The sequence below is a fragment of the Silurus meridionalis genome, chromosome 22 (assembly GCF_014805685.1).
Source record: "Silurus meridionalis isolate SWU-2019-XX chromosome 22, ASM1480568v1, whole genome shotgun sequence".
NCBI lineage: Eukaryota > Metazoa > Chordata > Actinopteri > Siluriformes > Siluridae > Silurus > Silurus meridionalis.
This window is the reverse complement of record NC_060905.1, coordinates 16450603-16469888: the sequence shown is the minus strand read 5'-3', so window position 1 is coordinate 16469888 and position 19286 is coordinate 16450603. Positions and strand designations below refer to the sequence as shown.

Here is a 19286-nt window from a genome sequence, read left to right as displayed (position 1 = left end):
CAAAACTTTTAAGTACAAAAAAAACACTTTTGGGGAAAAAGAATAAACCAGGAAAATACTTATTATTATTATTATTATTATTATTATTATTATTATTATTATTATTATTATTAGTAGTAGTAGTAGTAGGTAGTAGTAGTAGTAGTAGTAGTATAGATATGGTTGAAAAAATGCAGTATTTATTTATTTATTTATTTATTTATTTTTATAAAAAATTATTTTAAATAAAAGTACTGATTTATAACTCTACAAATGTATTTATTTTTAAGTACAACTTGAACCAGTCTGTCGTTCCTACTGCACACTTCACTGCTGTCACACTGTCCTCATACATGTCCTGCACCACCCTCACATACTTCTCTGACACACCAGACTTCCTCATACAATACCACTGCTCCTCACTTGACACCATGTCGTACGCTTTCTCTAAATCCACAAACACACAATGCAACTCCTTCAGACCTTCTCTATACTTCATATAGATAATTAAATGTGGCTCGTTTAAAGAAATCAACCGCAGCATGCCAAATTCTAACTCGATCGGCGTAATATTTTGAGCACACCATTAAATATAGGTACAAGTCTGTTTTCTGAAGAAAATATACAATGGAGATACATATTGTGTGGAAATAAAAATTACATGCAAACTCGCACGAAGCTGATACCCTAACACAACCTTGTGGAATTTTCATCAAACTGTTACATGCCCAGTTGTGATTTCTAATAAAAAATGCACTTCTGGAGGCTCCAGTGAGAAAATTTGACCTAATGGCAGGTAGGAGCATATAGTGGGTAACAAAACGTCTTTATTTCTATATTTCTAAGCCAATCACATGTCTCATAACTCAGTCAACAACAAGCCTAATGTATGATGGATAATGGCCAAGATTGCTGAGTCATTGGCTTTATTCAATTTGTACAGGTGGGTGTCAAATTAAAGGAAAAAAACAAAGTAATATAATTGTCAATAAACTGCTGGAACAGTATTAGTGCTCCTTGTAACTGGTTCTATTTTTGGTACTGTTTTGGAGTGGAACTGTAAAAAAAAAAAAAAATACTCATATTTAATGATGGTGGTGATTTTGAGCCATTTATCTGTATTATATTTGTGATCTGATGACTGTGACAGTGTTGTCCTACCTGAATCAATCCACCATCATTATGACACCACGAAAAAAATCATGTTTTTGTGCGAATTCTACAGGAAAGAAAATGTTGAAGTATAAATGTGTGAAAAAGTCAGCAAAAAAGCTTGTTTTAAACTGTTCTGAACCTTTTGCTCACGATGTCCAGCTTTTCTCGAAATGTCCGTCTTGTAAATTACATTGTAAGTGTATCTGCAACCAAAAAATTGTTTCCCCCTCTGTTCCTCATTGTGGAATGAAATAACAACTATTAAATCCACACTGATATATTTGAGCTCGTGCAGTTTGCTACAGATGCGGTTTGCAAGCTTTGACTAGTGCGCTCTCTGACCGTCCAATCAAAGGGCGTGAAATTGTCGCCATTACTGAACGCCTGCTATATGGCCCCTTTGTCGCCAACTCGAAATCTGATTGATTACAGCAACAGCTTCAAGCAACAAGTATTTAACACTAAAGGCTCCTATACTATTGATTCTGAAGACCTCACGAAAGAGTCTTTTGACCTTGGCAACACGTGCTGTGACGGCACAACCGAGAGAAACACTATGAAATGAGAGTTTTTTGAATCATTTAATACATATTAATGGAAAAGAAATAATAAAACGTAAGTCAGTGATTTTAATAGCGTGAGAACGCATTGCTGGCCCTAACGGCCCACCAATAATTAGTTTACATCATTATTATTCTTATTTAGTCATCCAGTGAGCTCTTATAAATAAGTTATGGGGCAGAATAATCCAAAAAGAGGTCATGCGATTGAGAAACTGAATGTATCATCATATGATGAAGCTGATTTACTCAGAGGAACTTTCATCTTGGTGGTATGTTTTTATAAAGAAAAGTGCCTTCATAGCATAGCAAAATTGACTTACATTTTTTATATATATTTTTTTCAGCTGTCTGCATTGGAGATCAACCGATAGTGGACTTTACCGATTCTAAAATCCAGGTTGGCTCGTATTTGCCAATAAATGATTAGTCAAATGATTTTTTTTAAATGGATACTGGATAAAAACAAACATCTTCTTCTTCTTCTTCTTTCGGCTGCTCCCATTAGGGGTCGCCACAGCGGATCATTCGTCTCCATACCACCCTGTCCTCTACATCTGCCTCTTTCACACCAACTACCTGCATGTCTTCTCTCACCACATCCATGAACCTCCTCCTTGGCCTTCCTCTTTTCCTCCTACCTGGTTGCTCCATCTTCAGCATTCTTCTACCAATATAATTCATGTCCCTTCTCTGCACATGTCCAAACCATCTCAATCTCGCCTCCCTCACCTTGTCACCAAAACATCCTACATGTGCTGTCCCTCTAATAAACTCATTTCTAATCTTGTCCATCCTCGTCACTCCCAACGAAAACCTCAACATCTTCAGCTCTGCTACCTCCAGCTCTGCCTCCTGCCTTTTACTCAATGCCACTGTCTCTAATCCATACAACATCAGGTCTCACCACAGTCCTATAAACTTTCCCTTTCATTCTTGCAGATACCCTACTATCACAAATCACTCCTGTCACTCTTCTCCACCCACTCCACCCTGCCTGCACTCTTTTCTTTACTTCTCTAACACACTCTCCATTACTTTGCACTGTTGACCCCAGGTACCTGAACTCCTCCACCTTCTCCACCTCTTCTCCCTGCAACCGCATCACTCCACTGCCCTCCCTCTCATTCACACACATGTACTCTGTCTTACTCCTACTGACTTTCATTCCCCTTCTCTCCAGCGCATATCTCCACCTCTCCAGGCTCTTCTCAACCTGCTCTCTACTCTCACCACAAATCACAATATCATCTGCAAACATCATAGTCCAGGAGACTCCTGTCTGACCTCGTCCGTCAACCTGTCCATCACCACTGCAAACAGGAAAGGGCTCAGGGCCGATCCTTGATGCAGTCCAACCTTCACTCTGAACCAGTCTGTCGTACCTACTGCACACTTCACTGCCGTCACACTGTCCTCATACATGTCCTGCACCACCCTCACATACTTCTCTGACACACCTGACTTCCTCATACAATACCACAACTCCTCTCTTGGCACTCTGTCGTCGCTTTCTCTAAATCCACAAATACACAATGCAATTCCTTCTGTCCTTCTCTATACTTCTCCATCAACATCCTCAAAGCAAATAAGGCATCTGTGGTGCTCTTCCTCGGCATGAAACCATACTGTTGCTCACAGATGGTCACCTCTTCTCTCAGCCTGGCTTCCACTACTCTTTCCCATAACTTCATGGTGTGACTGATCAACTTAATTCCCCTGTAGTTACTGCAGGTCTGCACATCTCCCTTATGCTTAAAGATCGGTACCAGCACACTCCTTCTCCATTCCTCAGGCATCCTCTCCCCTTCCAGAATCCTGTTAAACAATCTGGTTAAAAACTCCACTGCCATCTCTCCTAAACATCTCACGCCTCTACCGGTATGTCATCTGGTCCAACCGACTTTCCATTCTTCATCCTCTTAATCGCTGCTCTCACTTCCTCCTTACTAATCCTATCTACATCCTGCTTCACCAACTCCACATCCTCCAACCTTCTCTCTCTGTGATTTTCCTCATTCATCAGCTGCTCAAAATACTCCCTCCACCTTCTCAACACACTCTCCTCACTAGTCAACACATTTCCCTCTCCATCCTTTATTGCTCTAACTTGCAGTACATCCTTCCCAGCTCGGTCCCTCTGCCTGGCCAATCGGTATAACTCCTTTTCTCCTTCCTTAGTGTCCAACCTCTTATACAGCTCCTCATATGCCTTTTCCTTGGCTTTCGCCACATCCCTTTTTACCTGCTGCCGCATCTCCTTGTACTCCTGCCTACTTTTCTCATCACTCTGTCGATCCCACTTCTGTTTTGCCAACCTCTTGCCCCTAATGCTCTCCTGCACTTCCTCATTCCACCACCACGTCTCCTTGTCTTGCTTTCTATTTCCAGATGTCACACCAAGTACTTTTCTAGCTGCCTCCCTCATCACTCCTGCAGTAGTTCCCTAATCATCCGGCACCTCTTCACCACCACCGAGCCCCTGTCTGACCTCTTCCCTGAACCTCACACTACACTCTTCCTCCTTCAGTTTCCACCATCTTATTCTTCTTTCAATCCTTACATTCCTCCTCTTCTTCTTCGCCTCCAAAACCATCCTACAGACCACCATCCGATGCTGTCTAGCTACACTGTCCCCGCCAACACCTTACAGTCTCAATCTCCTTCAGGTTGCATCTCCTGCATAGCACATAGTCCACCTGTGTGCACCTTCCTCCACTCATATCGTCACCCTATGATCCTCCTTCTTCTTAAAATACGTGTTCACCACTGCCATTTCCATCCTTTTAGCAAAATCTACCACCATCTGCCCTTCCACATTCCTCTCCTTAAAACCATACCTACCCATCACCTCCTCATCACCTCTGTTCCTTCACCTACATGCCCATTAAAGTCTGCCCCAATCACCAATCGTTCTTTCCTAGGTACACCATCTACCACTTCATCTAATTCACTCCAGAATCTTTCCTTTTCCTCCATCTCACAGCCAACTTGTGGAGCATAGGCACTGATGACATTTATCATCATCCTTCAACTTCCACCTTCACGATCATCACCCTATCAGAAACTCTCTTCACCTCCACTACACTCTTACTGTACTCTTCCTTCAGAATCACCCCTACACCATTTCTCTTCCCATCCACACCATGATAAAACAGTTTAAATCCACCTCCAATGTTCCTGGCCTTACTCCCTTTCCACTTGGTCTCCTGAACACACAGCATATCTACCTTTCTCCTCTCCATCATATCAGCTATCTCTCTCCCTTTACCCGTCATAGTACCAACATTTAAAGTACCAACCCGAACCTCTACTCTCCTACACTGCTCCTTTTCCTGCCGTCTCTGTAGACGTCTTCCTCCTCTCCTCCTTCTCCTCCTTCGGCCAACAGTAGCCCAATTTCCACCGGTACCCTGTCGGCTAACGATACCTGTGGCGGTCGTTGTTAACCCGGGCCTCGACCGATCCGGTATGAAATTCTCCTTTGTGATCCGCATATTTGATTTGGCACATGTTTTACGCTGGATGCCCTTCCTAATGCAACCCTCCCCATTTACCCGGGCTTGGGACCGGCACTAAGAGTGCACTGGCTTGTGCCCCCCTAATGGCTGGGTTAGATAAAAACAAACATACTCCATGTAAAATAGTAGTGAACATTATCGCAAAACAAAAAAGTACTGAATCATAAATGTACTGAATGAAATAAATCTGAATATATTCATTATATTATAGAAGAAATACATAATAAATATAATGTAGCGCTCTTCTAGAGATTCGCCTCTAGAGGCTGCTCTCGTAATGACAGCGGACCGAGACACGGAAAAACTATCGGTATTAATTTTTTTGCCGATTGTTCCAGCACCCAACTGTCTGTGCACATTAATCGCCAAAACCGAGTAATTGGTTGACCTCTAGTCTGTATGTGTGTACATTACATGCAGTCAACCAACATATAGGTTCTGTTTGACGACACATTTTGGACACTCAAGACGTTATGTCTCTGAATGAACAGATTGTGTGAGCTTCACTACCAAATTTGCTGATAGACTGGCTTTAGCAGAGTTTTCACATTCCAGGTCATGTCTCTCTTCCTCTCTTTCACTTTTGCTTTGAGTCTGACCTCTCAGAAAACTAATAAAATGGAATAATGGAGCATAATGGATGCAGTACACAGTACAGTTTCTCAGGGCAGGAATTATGAGCGTTATTATGAAACTGTGATTAAGTTGTAATTATCACAATTCCGTCCTCCAGGTTTGTGAGTAAAGCATATCGAGAGTTATCACTACCCTGTTCTGTGTAATAACCCATTGAGCCAAGCTCTAAGCTCTAAGGAGAGCAGGAAGCATCGAAGAACTGATAAGAGTGTTTTATTTGAGACCAGAAATGTCTCCTGCCAGTTGGCGCTCCACACACACGCACACATCACGTCTCGATCTCGCTGCAGAGCTTCATTGGCAATCTGCCACCTCCATCTATATAGTCTTATAAAGGGAAATATAATAACTGATAATCAAATTTTCTTTTATGATGCATCGTTCCTAGCCTTGGACACTCACACAACCACACACACACATACATATATGAGCAACACTTCCATTCCCAGATCTCCTGTGTAGAAGCTTTAGTAGATGCTCGTGAGTGAAGATCCTGCCAGATAGCTTTAGATGAATCATATCTCAGCTTGCTACCTATGGGAAGGTGCGTGGTAGCTACTACTCCATGCTGCTCTCGGATGCTTTCCGTCCACATCAGGTGCTCTTGGCGAAGACTGCACAAGATTAGGTTCTTATTGAAAGTGCCATTTTAGCGGTGAGGGCGACAGAAAGTCTCTGGTGAAAAGCAGTGGTGGACGAAATACACAAACCATGTACTTAAGTATAAGTAGCGATACACTCTGTAAAATATTACTAATAGGTAAAAGTGCTCATTTGAAACTTTCATTCGAGTAAAAGTAAAAAGGTTTTTGCCTTCCAAAGTACTCTCAGCACACCGATCTAGTGTCCAAAAGTGTCTTCCATCATTTATTCTTCTCAAAAGGTTCTGCTTGCTGTTGAACTGACTCTGAACTGTATGTTGGTGATAAGTAGATAAACCGAGCGCCAATCAAAAAAAAAATTCAAAACATGTTGCGTGTTGGACCAGTTATGTATTTCTAAAATGTAATAATTACGATACGAGGTGGTATTAAAAAGTTTAGAGAATAGTTTTGTAATACACCAACAGATGGCAGCACAACGCGGCTCGCAAAGTCACAGGGAGCTCCTGCAGACTTCGCCCTTTCCCCGTAGTTGAAGATCTGCTCAAAGGTCGCCGTTTTGACACCATTGAGGTGATCCCGCTCCAATCGCAGAAGGTGCTTGAGACACTTTGGGAAAAAAAAAAGACTTCCAGGACACATTCCAGAAGTAGCAGGAATGTTCAGAGTGCTGTATTGCTGTGCAAAGGGACTATTTTGAAGGTGATGGTGTGTAAACGTAGATAAATAAAGTATTTTCTTGTAAACAGAGTCTCTAAACTTTTTGATACCATTTTGTATATGACTTTGACTTGTAGTAAAGTTGAAGTAAAAGTCTCCCCAAATGGAAATACTTCAGTAAAGTACAGATACATGAAAAAGCTACTTAAGTACAGTAACAAATTACATTTCACTTCACTGGAGAAAAGCCAAGCCGACCTTTATTTGTTTTGAATATCGCGTAGTCTGACCTCTGATGTTTCATCAGTTCACAATCCAAAAGTAATAACGTGTTACTATTTCTCTGTATTGTAGGATCTGAAGGATGAGAAGCAGAAGGCGCGCATGGCTGCAGCCCGAGCCGTGTTGGAGAAATGCACCATGATGCTCCTCACTGCTTCTAAGGTCTGTAGACGGTACAGTAGAACCACTACTGATTTTAAATGAAGCCAAATCCCAAGCTGGCTCTATTGCAACATCATTACTCCTTTTTAATTTTTTTAATTTAATTGAATTTTTTTTCTCTCATTGACTTTCCAAAAGGGTGCTGCATAGTGCCTTTAAGACTTCTAAAAACTGAACCCATAAGGGTGCCTACTGAGCCTTGTCTCTAATGGGTTAATGATAATTGGGTTTTCAACATAAGCTTGCATTTTGTCATAACAGTTGGGAAGCTGTTCTCAGCTCAGCATGGCCTCAAAACAAAAATGAGACACTATATTAAATGCAATTTATGATTTTTTTTACATTGAGGGCGAAAAAAAAAAAAGAGCTATAAACCACACTACAGTTGTTGTATACGTATAAAATCCTCTCGACCTTATATTACGAGGTAAATCGTGTTTCTTTTTAGTGTCGGGTCTGTTATATATCAAAATGTAAATATTGCAATATTATTACTGGCGCTAGTTATTATAGGGGGCGGGGGGGTCTAGATATAAACCTTTTAATGCTTTTTCTCACACTGTTATAGAGACTTATCCTTTTCCTTCGCCACATATTCTCTAAAGTAATCTAGAAACGTTGGAAAGATTAAACTGCTTGTGTCTTCACCCAGTACGACTCCGAAAACAAGACCAGTTCTGAAACACGGGTGTAATAAATTATATACAAGGTGGTATCTATCACGAAGTTTTGAGGCTACTTTTGTAACACTCCAACAGATGGCAGCACAAGGCTTGCACACGCAGTCGCAGGGAGCACCGACTTTTATAAGTCAGCGTGCCAAAAGACACCGTCGTGTGTACATCGGGAGCTGTGCAACTGATGCTATTTTGACCACGTGCGTTACCACGTCTGTGATTTTCCCATCAAGAGCAAGTTAGAACAAAAATGCGAACGTAAAATTCTGCATGAAACTGGGCAAATCTGCCACAGAAGTTCCAGATGATTCGGCGATGCTGCAATGAGTCGTTCGAGGTGTTTTGAGTGCCACACGCGCCTCAAAAGCAGTGCATCGACAAAAGATGAGGAAGACCTTTAACAAGCTCAACCACAGAAAATGTCAAAATCATTCAGCAACTTGTGCTTAATGATCGTCGGAGAACAATCCACAACATTCCGGCCATTGTCGGTGTGTCATACGAAACAGTTCAGGCAATCCTCACGTGTGAGGGTCCAGACCGTCAATAGCGAGTCCTATTGGCAGGTATAAGGCACCTGAGGGAGGACATTTGGAAAGCGATCGGAGCAGTGGCGTGATAGTCTTGAAACTTTTTGATACCACCGCAAAATTAATGTATTAAAATATATATATATATATATAATTGCAACAGAATTTAGCAAAATTTTTTGACCCCTGTGGATCTTCTGGTTCCATTTTAATACTAAGAACTAGGAGGCCTCACAAGTTCTCCTGGGGTGCACGTAAGTTTCCTCCAGGTTCTTACTTTTCTTTCTACCTTTAAAATGAACAACGTGTGAACATTAGCAGGTTTACTAAAAGGACGTTTATGCACATTTGGACTTAATTCTAATTGTATTTTCTGTATTGAAAAACAGCTTGTTAGACCCATCTAAAATATTTCATAAAGATTTCACTTATGATGGTCAGTGGCACAAGAACACATCATCAAAAGCATGTTGAATTTGTCAAATATTTTTTAAATGATTTTTTTAATTTTAGGTAGATGAGATCGAATTGGGGAAGGGCCAGGAAGACACGGTGTGTCCATTTGATTTTTTTGGAAGAATTTGAGTGTCCATTAAGACCACCCATAAGTTCTCAACAACGTTTACAGCATTTACCAAACGTCTTTATCCAGAAGGACGTACAGAAGTGCTTTGAGTCTCTATCAATGAATAAATCAACACTGGTTCACTAGATTACAAACTTCAGCTACCCTCAGCCGAAACTCTGTTGAGTGGAAATATAGAACGCTTTTCTTTTCTTTTTTTTTTTTTTTTTTTTTTTTTTTTTTTTAATAGTACATTGCACTTATTGTGCAATGTACAATAAGTGCATTATTTCTCTACTGCAATATATTACAATTACTGCAATATATTATAGCAATACTGTATTACTTTCTTTTGTCTTGCAATTTAGGTGGCTTTGAAAACTTACATTTAGTCCTTAGCTCTGTGTTGTCTGACGTAGCTTAACTTTTTTGTATGTAGCACCAGGGTCCTGGAGAAACAGTGTTTAATTTCACTGTGTCAGCAATATATGATGGAAATTACAATAAAAGCTTCTTGACTTGACTTGACCTGATCTCAACCACACTTGAACACCTTTGGGATGACCTGTAACACTAACTGACCCCCAGACCTTCCTCACTTAACATTAGTGACTGATCTCCCTAATACTCCTGTAGCTGAATGATCATAAATCATCACACCTATGCTCCAAAACCCGATGGAAAGAATTCCTTGTATAGTGGAGGCTGATTTATCGACACAGGGGACCAGCTTTGTTCTGCTTTTGGTTATGGAAAAGACTATGACTGCCGTTCAGAAGCAATTACTTCTAATTGCTGACAGTGTTTAAGGTAAAACAACAGTTACTTGGCAGGTATGGTATGACCGATAAATGATATATACATTTTTACATTTACAACTGACTTTTTCAGCCATATATGGTTCTTTCACAAACAAAATTATCACGAAGAGGTAGACAATTGTATAGAATGTGGTAGAATTACATTTCTCCTTCACTTGAACTGGGAGACCCAAACCTGTTCCAGCATGACAATACCCCTGTGCACAAAGTAAGCATCAGGAAGATATGGATTACATAGTTTGGAGTGGAAGATCTCCTGCTATAGAGGTCCAACCCTATGGGACTTTGGGAGGAATGTGACTGCACCCCAGGCCCCTTGTAGCTAAATGAGCACACTCAGCTTTCCACAGCTATTCTCCAAAATCTAGTAGAACATCTTCAGTCTAGGGTGGAGGTCAATATAACAGCAAATGGGGACTAAATGTGGAATGTTCAAAATGACATGAATTTTTTTTAATTACATTTTTAAAGTTTAACCTTGCCTTGGCAATTTTATTTTTTTTTAACCTTGCCTTGGCAATATTGTGAAAGGACTCAAAGAAAAAAAAAGGGCCACTTTTACCCATAGATGTCTAAAACTTTGAGAGAATCCAAACCGTAAAGGTCTAAACTTTGTTTAAGCTGTTCGAGTCCATATTGAAAAAGACATCAGCTTAATCACAGACCAGCCTTCAAAATGTGTCTGATGCACCTGGGCAGCATTTGGAATAAAATCTTTACATCTTTAAATGCTATATTTTATTTATTATCAAGAGAGCCAGTTAAAGGAAGCCTTAATATTTTAAAACAATAGATAGAAAGAAATAACCAAATAAATTTACTTCCCCAGGCCAATTACTTAAAATGAAATAGCAGTCATGAATGATCATTTCATTTACATTTTATTTAATGCAATTCATTTGTATTTGTCGAGCGCTTTTAACAATAGACATTGTCTTGAAGCGGCTTTACAGAGATAAAGAGGTTATAAAGATGCAATATACAAATTAAGCGCCTATAAGTATCCCAAATGAGCGAGCCAGTGGCCATGGTGGAGAGGGGAAAACTGCATGGGATGTTATGAGTGAGAGACCTTGAGAGGAACCAGATTTAAAAGGGAACCCGTCCTCATTCTCATGTCTATTTAATACAGTTAATAATGGTAACTTAGTAAAAGTAAAAGTTTAGTAAAAGTAACTGTTCATTCAAACTGTAGCCCAGAGCCCACTGTATTGTCCTTGAGTTGCTCAGTAACTTCACGAATCATTTATTAGTTGTGATCACTGGCTAATCATTACCCATATCATGCACTTTGATTTGTTTCAATGCATGTTGCCATTACTTTTTCTCTTGTTTTTCTCTCCCCAGACATGTCTGAGGCACCCAGACTGCGAGTCCGCACGAATCAACAAGAACGCCGTGTTCCAGCGCATGCGTCTGGCTCTGGAGCAGGTTATCGAGATTGTAACAGATGCCAGGAGCAGTGGCGAGGCCAAAACACTGCCCATCAGTATCTATGCTGGAATTAAAGACCTTAAGGTACAGTCGTGGGTCAAGAGCTTGTACACTCAGATTTTAGATGAATTCGAATTTTGTTTTGTTTTTTTGTTGTTTTTTTGAGACTCAGGAGACTCAGTGCATTGTTTTTCAACCAGTTTGGTTGCCCGGGTTCAAATGATTCGATCCATAGTTTGTATGTCTTTTGGGAATAATAATAATAAAAAAAAAACACAGGTGTTTCACAGATGTTCCTTCATTAACAGGTAATGTGTTTGAGAAGCTTCTCAGTCATCTAGGTGCGGTCGAGTTGAGTCATGTCAACTGGACTTCTATCTGGTTGGGTGGAAACGTTTCAGGTGTAAAATCCTTCACTCAACATCTGTTTAGGTGCCCTTTTATTCATCCCAAAGAAGATCAAGACCTCTTTGCACGTCCACCAGAAAAGCCACACCTCCTACCTATTAAACTAATTTTTAATATAATAAAAGCCACACCTCCTACCTATTAAACTAATTTTTAATATAATAAAATATAATATTTACCCACTCTTTGCTTTTTATACTCCTCCTAACTACATTCAGGAGTCAGATTTGGTGCTTTTATTCAAATGGCAAATTTCCAGACATAAAATACGTTCGTTGATTGATTCGTTTTCAAACTGATTACATTACTGTTTAATAAGAAAATTTTTATTTCAGTATTATTCTCAAGGTTTGCATCATGTATCCTGTGTGTGTTTGTTTCAGAATAAGGTGGAAGGGTTGAGGGAATCTCTGTACTGTTTGCCGTGTGAGACCGTAGCAGCTCAGCTGGAGGCTCTGGTAGAACAGACCGAAGACTTCACCGATTCGGCGTACACTAGCCATGAGCAGCGCGAGAGCATCCTGCAGCTCTGCCACGTGACACAGCAGGAAGCCAAACAGCTCATCTCCGCCTGGAGTCAAGCAGTATGATGACCACACACACACACACACACACACACACACACACACACACACACACACACACACACATGCACATGCAAAAAAAAAAAAACAGGCGTCGCCTATTAGTTAAACTTACGTTTACAGAACAGCCAATTCACACACATTTTGTTCGTTCGAGCGGAGCATGTTAATATGCGCCAGGCAGCTGCTCTCGTTCTGTTGCCTGAAGGACAACAAAGCTGCCCAGACCTTGCTCTTAATTGGTGCTCTTAATACCAACATTTCTTTCAGAGAAATAGTTTAATGTTAGGAAATAACAAAACGTTTCGAGACTAGTTCTGTAACATGCCAGCAGAGGGCAGCACAAGGCTGCACGCACAGTCACAGGGAGCAGCGGCATTCATATGTCAGCTGTGCAACTGGTGCTATTCTGAACACGTGCGCACCCTCCCTACTCCCCAGATTTGGCTCTTGCGGACTTCGCCCTCTTCCCAAAGATAAAGATAAAGATCCAGCTCCAAGCTCCCTGTTTTGACACCATTGTGGAGCTTGACAGGCTTCAAAAAGAAGAATTCTAGGAACGTTGGGAGCGCTGTATTGCTGTGCGATGGGACTATTTTGAATAGTGTGCATAGATAAATAAAGTACTTTCTCATAAACAGAGCCAGTCTTGAACCTTTTCCGATACCACATATTTAGTCTTTGTCCTGTATAACTCTGTAGCTCAGGGGTTGCCAACTCGTCGATCTCGAAGGTAGTATGGTTAGAACATTTTGGATCAATAAAGCAAAAAAAATAACATTCAGCGCAGAAAGGCCTCACTGCAGACAGAATTTGCGTTTCACATATCGACAAACGAAATCAGATAAATGCTCTAAGCGCAGCGCAACATCGATGCACCCAAAAACAATACAAAAATGATTAACACTATTACATTCGAACAGAATAAACCTTTACAGAATCTCTCAGACATTTGTATAATATTTAAACCCCTGCCACCATGATGCTCCAGCGTCGCTCACGGATCGTGGAGAACGAAACTTACTTTAAATATGTCACAGCAGGGGTGTGTGTGTGGGGGATTAATCATGCCTGTTAAAAATATTTATTATAAACTTTTTTCTTTTTTATTTACATTATCATCATAACAGTCTGTAAATTATTTTATTGTTAGAAAACCGGTAGTTCTATGTGAAATTAGACATTCGAGTACCCCCATATAAAGAAAATGGTACGATCCTCGTTTCAGAACACCTCTGCGAAGATATGAACGAAAGATTGGCTCCTCTAATCGAACCATCAAATCTTCGACTATTTGGCGTAACCCCTAATTTTGTCACATGCCTCTTCTTTTCTAACATTTCTAGCATTTTTTTGTTGGTCATTTTGACTTGGGCATTTTAAAAGTAGCTTACTAGCCGAAAAAGTGTGAGCACTTTCAACTTGCTGTAGTTCATCAGTCCTGTAGACGTTCTTTCATCCTTGAGTACCCTGTCACGTTTCTGAAGTCTCTTGAAAAGCCTTTCACTTTGCACTCCTCTTGCAAAGACACATGCCTTTCACAGAATCCCATCAGACACTAGTGTTCATCAGCCGGGTTTAAAATGTCCAACCCTGTTGAACTGATTCTTACAAGCCACTAAGGAACGTGTAAAATGTTCGCCGGAAAATGGCGAATTGAAATCGGACGAAGGAAAAATTTGATGAAAATGTGATGTGCAATGAGAGATTTTTTCTGCCGTCTGAGCCTCAGAATTTAGAAAAGTGTAGGTTTCGTTGTGTTGTATGTAACACAGCAAATTTTACATCTGTTCAGTGTTAAGTTTTCTCTGGTATGCTGTTCGTGTCTGTCAGTGATTCATAACATGATATCCATTACATACAATGCCTGGATAAAAAGTCACCACCCTGCATTAACAAAGCAAATAAGCCACACCAAAGTAAGACATGGTAGCTCAGTGGTTAAGGCTCTGGGTTACTGATCGTAAGGTTGGGGATTTCAAGCCCTCGTATCTCCAAGCTGCCACTAATAGGATCCTTGGCCAAGGCTTTTAACCCTTTGTGCTTCAGGGGGCGCTGTATCATGGCTGCCCCTGCGCTCTGACCTCTGCGATAGATATGCGAAGAAAGAATTTCACTGTGCTGTAATGGTCATTCGTCATGTATTGGTCAAATATTAAAAAATAGCCACCTTTACCTTGTACCTATCCTGCATAGTACCTACACTACAAACTGGTGGGGGCAGTGTTATGATATGGGGTTAGTTCAGTAAGTCAAGTCGAGGTTTTAGCAACGTTATGTGGCCAAAAAGTGTGGTCAGCTGACTAACTGAATTGTGTTTTTACATCTACAGAATGTTTCTTCCCTGGTAGCGCAGGTTCAAATTGTGAAAGAGGGGTTTTTACGGAGCATCTTTGGGATGTACTGGAAAAGACTTTATGCAGTAGTCCGACATCGTCAGTAAGACTTCAAGATCTTGGCGAGATTTTTGTATATAGTCTAAAGAATACGTTTTTTTATAACTTTATTTTAGGTAATCTCGAATAGTCAATGCTTTGATAGGAGAAGTCTGATTCGACTACCAATCTCGCAGTCAAACCCCTGCAGATGGTGACAGGTTATATTAAATGTTTTTAACATACATACGTGAATAAACTTGACAATTCTGATTCCACTATGTAAATCCTTAGCTGGGGACACCCCTAAAAGATTTTATTCATTTGACTGATGTAAAATGTCTAGTGATGTAACGTTACCTGCTCAACTGGCTGTGAAATTTAAATAGAATAATTACTGCTGCATGTCAGACACACTGTCTGAGCCGTGACTGGCAAGAGCATTGAGAGCATGTGCTAATGGACTCGATAAGAGCCGGCATGCCGCAGCCTGTCTGGTGTTTGTCTTGACACCATTCTATAATCCTCCTGGCTGAAGAAAAAAAAAAATGAGTCGTCCCACCTGTCTTGCCTCAGAGGACAGCAGCGAATAGTTACAAAGTGCACCTGAATTGCACTAACGAGACGTGCTAAATTTAGCGAGGTCTGAAAACCTGAAAAGCATTTTTTTTTTTGTTCTGTGAGTAGCAGTCAATCAAAGCCAAAGACGTGACTGAGGAATTGGAAGTGGCTATTCTGAAGACCTGTCATAATCTCGCTGAGCTAAGACGTGAGGTGAGACATCTGGCAGTAGTTGTATCTATTTTTCTGTAAGTGTGTATGTGCGTGTTGTTAAACACCATACCCTTATTCTTTCCCCTTCTCTATCTTCCTGTGTGGTGCTGCCCTGCCCTGTCAGCTCCACAAGGTAGCAGTGGGACGGGCCAGCGAGCTGCTGAAGCTGCACTCGGATCACGCCGTGCTCCAGGCTCTGAAGTCTACAGGAGGTGAGGGCAACGTCGAGGCAGTGGCTGATTACGCCCGCACGCTCACTGAGCACAGGGAACAGCTGGTAGAGGTGAGCAGGACAAGCCAAACGCAGACTCACCCAGTCTTATCCTGTCTTATGTCCGGGAACTGTAGCACTTATACATTTCCTTATGTGTGTGGTTTCAGACCTGCAGACTGCTGTGCCACATCTCGGGGACGGAGCCTCTGGAGATCACGTGCATTCATGCAGAGGAGACCTTCCATGTCATTGGTCCACAGGTATCAAGGGACTTGGGTCGGACACACACAGCGATTTGACACTTTGTAAAGGCCAATTCACACAAAGAAGCATTCCTGATGTTTACCTCATGCTGATGGTACCTCATTTTGAATCAGTGTTTTACTCCAACACATTTTATAGTCCGTACTGTTGTAGGAATCTAATCAACCGAGGCCTTCAGTGGTGTCCTGCCTGAATCAATCCACCTCTCAATGCCTTTATTATGACGCCACAGCTATAGAAATTAAATTCATCCCAAAGGTGTTCAGTAGGGTTGAGATCAGAGCTCTATAGCAGGCCACGCAAGATCTTCCACTCCAAACCAGGTAAAGCATATCTTATATCATGAAGCTCGCTTTGTGCACAGGGGCATTGCCATGCTAAAACAGGTTTGGGTTTGCAAGTTCAAGTGAATACAAAAGCGTATTATATTGCAAGAACCACATATGGCAGGAAAGGTCAGGTGTCCCAACACTGCTGTCCATATACTGCAGTTTCAGACCAGAGCAAGATTTCAGTTTAGGTGAAGGTTCTACTTTGAAAAATATTCTTTACAATAAAAAAATTTTGATATATTGTCAAAATATCCTCCAAAGCAGGCAAGAAATGTTTTGTGCCCTGGTTCACAAGCTTTGTGATTAGGTATTAAGCATAGCAGAGGTGATCTCACATCTGCTTGTAACACCGACGCTTAAAGGTCAAGCAGCCAATAAGGGCGCAACATGGAGCAGTAGCATCAGGTGTGCATGTTAATAGATCCATCAATAATTTAGAAAAACCAGCAGGTTTCAATTTTATTAATAATAAAAACGTAGGATTTATACATACTCACATACTATATGGAAAAAAGCATTGGGACACCTGAATTTTTGAGCCATTTGTGGTTCTTCCCCAAATTGTTACCACAAAGTTGGAGGCACACAGTTGTGTAGGATTTTCTTCAAATGTGGTAACATGAGATTTTCCCTTGAAATGACCCAAACTTGTTGCCCCTGCTCACAAAGCCGTCTTCATGGAGATACGGAAGTGTCGATGAGTTGGAAGTGTATGGAAGATCTTAAATTGGAGTTTAGACCTCAACTCTACCGAACATTTTTGGGATGAACTCGAACGCTGACCAGGCCTCCTCACCTCTCCACAAGCACACTCAAATCTAGGGAAACATCTTTCCAGAAGAGTTGAGGTTATTATAACAGGGGACTAAACGTGGAATGGGATGTTAAATATAAAGCACATATAAATCTTATGGTCACGTGTCCACAAACCTTTGTCCGTATAGACCTTCTTCATACTGTATATGAAATACTGTGTTAGAATGTCAATGAAACAACAGCGATCCTTTTTTTACCTGCATGATCCTTCATCTTGTTTCTGCTCAGATCATCTCAGCAGCTCAGACACTGGCTCTTCACCCCAAAAGCAAGATAGCCAAAGAGAACCTGGACGTCTTCTGCGAGGCCTGGGAGTCGCAGCTGTGCGACATGGCCATCCTGCTCAAAGAGATCAGCGACGTGTTTGAAGGCCGCAGAGGTAACCACTGAAAACACCTTGAATCCTACATCCTGAAATCTATATTCAGAGCACACCAAGGTCTACACTTCAGTGTCAAGTGAAATTAATTTACTTTTACAATTCCTAGTTATGATTGGATGATTATTTCCATTAGACTTTGTTATTATGTAATCTCTCAGTCTTAATAAATAAGGGTAATATTACTGACCTTCAGTCCCACTTACACTGTAGATTAATAAGCAATCTCTTTAATTTTATATACGGACAAATGTTTGTAGACACCTGACTGTTAGATCTGTATTTGCTTTTTGAACATTATGTTCCACATTTAGTCCCTATTTCCTGTCATAATAACCTCCACTCTTCTGGGAAGATGTCCCACTGGATTTTGGAGTGTGCTTGTGGAAATTTGTGTGGAGATTCATTCAGCCACCAGGGTGTTAGTAAAGTCAGTTAATGATGTAATTAATGATGGGATGCAGTCAGTGTTCACGTTCCTTCCAAAGGTGATCAATAACCCATGTATAGCATCTTCATGAAGCTCGATTTGTGCACAGGAGCATTGTCATGCTCGAACTGGTTCAGGTCTCCTAGTTAAAATGAAGGGGAAATGTCTTTCTAATAGACACAAAGGCATCCTGTGCAATTGTGTACCTTTTAGTTTGTGAAAGAACCACATATGGCTGGAAAAGTCAGGTGTCCCAATACTTTTGCACAAACAACGAAGATGTAATATTTTAAAGTTAGCTGATTTGAGTTTTAGGTTTATTATGTGAGGCTTCAGGTGTGTTTTATTGTGTCAGTGTGTAAAAGATGTGGCTGTTAATAGGCAAGGCCATTTTTGCAGCATTTATACAGTTCTTTCAAAATCCTGACTGATGACTACGGATAAAACCATTATAAAAAAATCTCTACATTTATCTGTAAGTTTTGGATAGTAGAGTTTTTTTTTTCCCCTATTCACAAAAAAAACCTCCGCAAGCAAAAAGCAATAACATACAGATGACTTACGATTTTTATTTTCTTACGATACGGCTAATTACATTTACACACGTTACTGTAATTGAGTAGTTTTCTTTTGTGTACTTCTGCTTGTTAAAGTAGTTTTTTTAAATCTGGATTTTCACTTAGATTTAAGTATGTATTGTTTAAAGTATTGTACATCGCTACAGTTGAAATCATATCTGTTACTGAGCAAAATCAAATTAGCTGCGAAAGTGCATAGCTAACATTAGACTGAAGGCATGGACTTATGGTGGTATTTTTTTATTTTTTTGTTATTGCGCTATTTAAGTGTTCCTTTAATTAAGAACAACTAGAGATTTATATCCCCTAGTCCTAGTTACTTCTTGAGTAGAATATTTTATTACTTTTTCCACCTCTGTATATACAGTGGAACCTCGACACTCGCAACCTCGATTGTTTGCGACTTTTCATTTGGAACCGGACTAAGAGTAACTCGCGAAAATCTGATAGTTGCCGAGAAGCCGCGAGAGTTTGTACTAATAAATTACATCAAAATGTTGAAAAAACTATTTTATTATTGTATTATTCATTTAAAGTAGTAAATAAAA

The 19286-nt window shown here is 40.5% G+C and overlaps 1 protein-coding gene across 1 annotated transcript in view; it reads left to right on the top strand.

Moving 5' to 3' along the window:
* Positions 1-19286, top strand: part of ctnnal1 (catenin (cadherin-associated protein), alpha-like 1) — a 79495-nt gene that overhangs the window by 48958 nt on the left and 11251 nt on the right. Inside the window, exons 5-11 of the mRNA XM_046835594.1 lie at positions 7468-7557; positions 11498-11668; positions 12376-12576; positions 15639-15725; positions 15850-16008; positions 16107-16199; positions 17580-17730. Of these exons, the coding sequence (XP_046691550.1) occupies positions 7468-7557; positions 11498-11668; positions 12376-12576; positions 15639-15725; positions 15850-16008; positions 16107-16199; positions 17580-17730 (952 nt within the window). The remainder of the gene's footprint in view (positions 1-7467; positions 7558-11497; positions 11669-12375; positions 12577-15638; positions 15726-15849; positions 16009-16106; positions 16200-17579; positions 17731-19286) is intronic.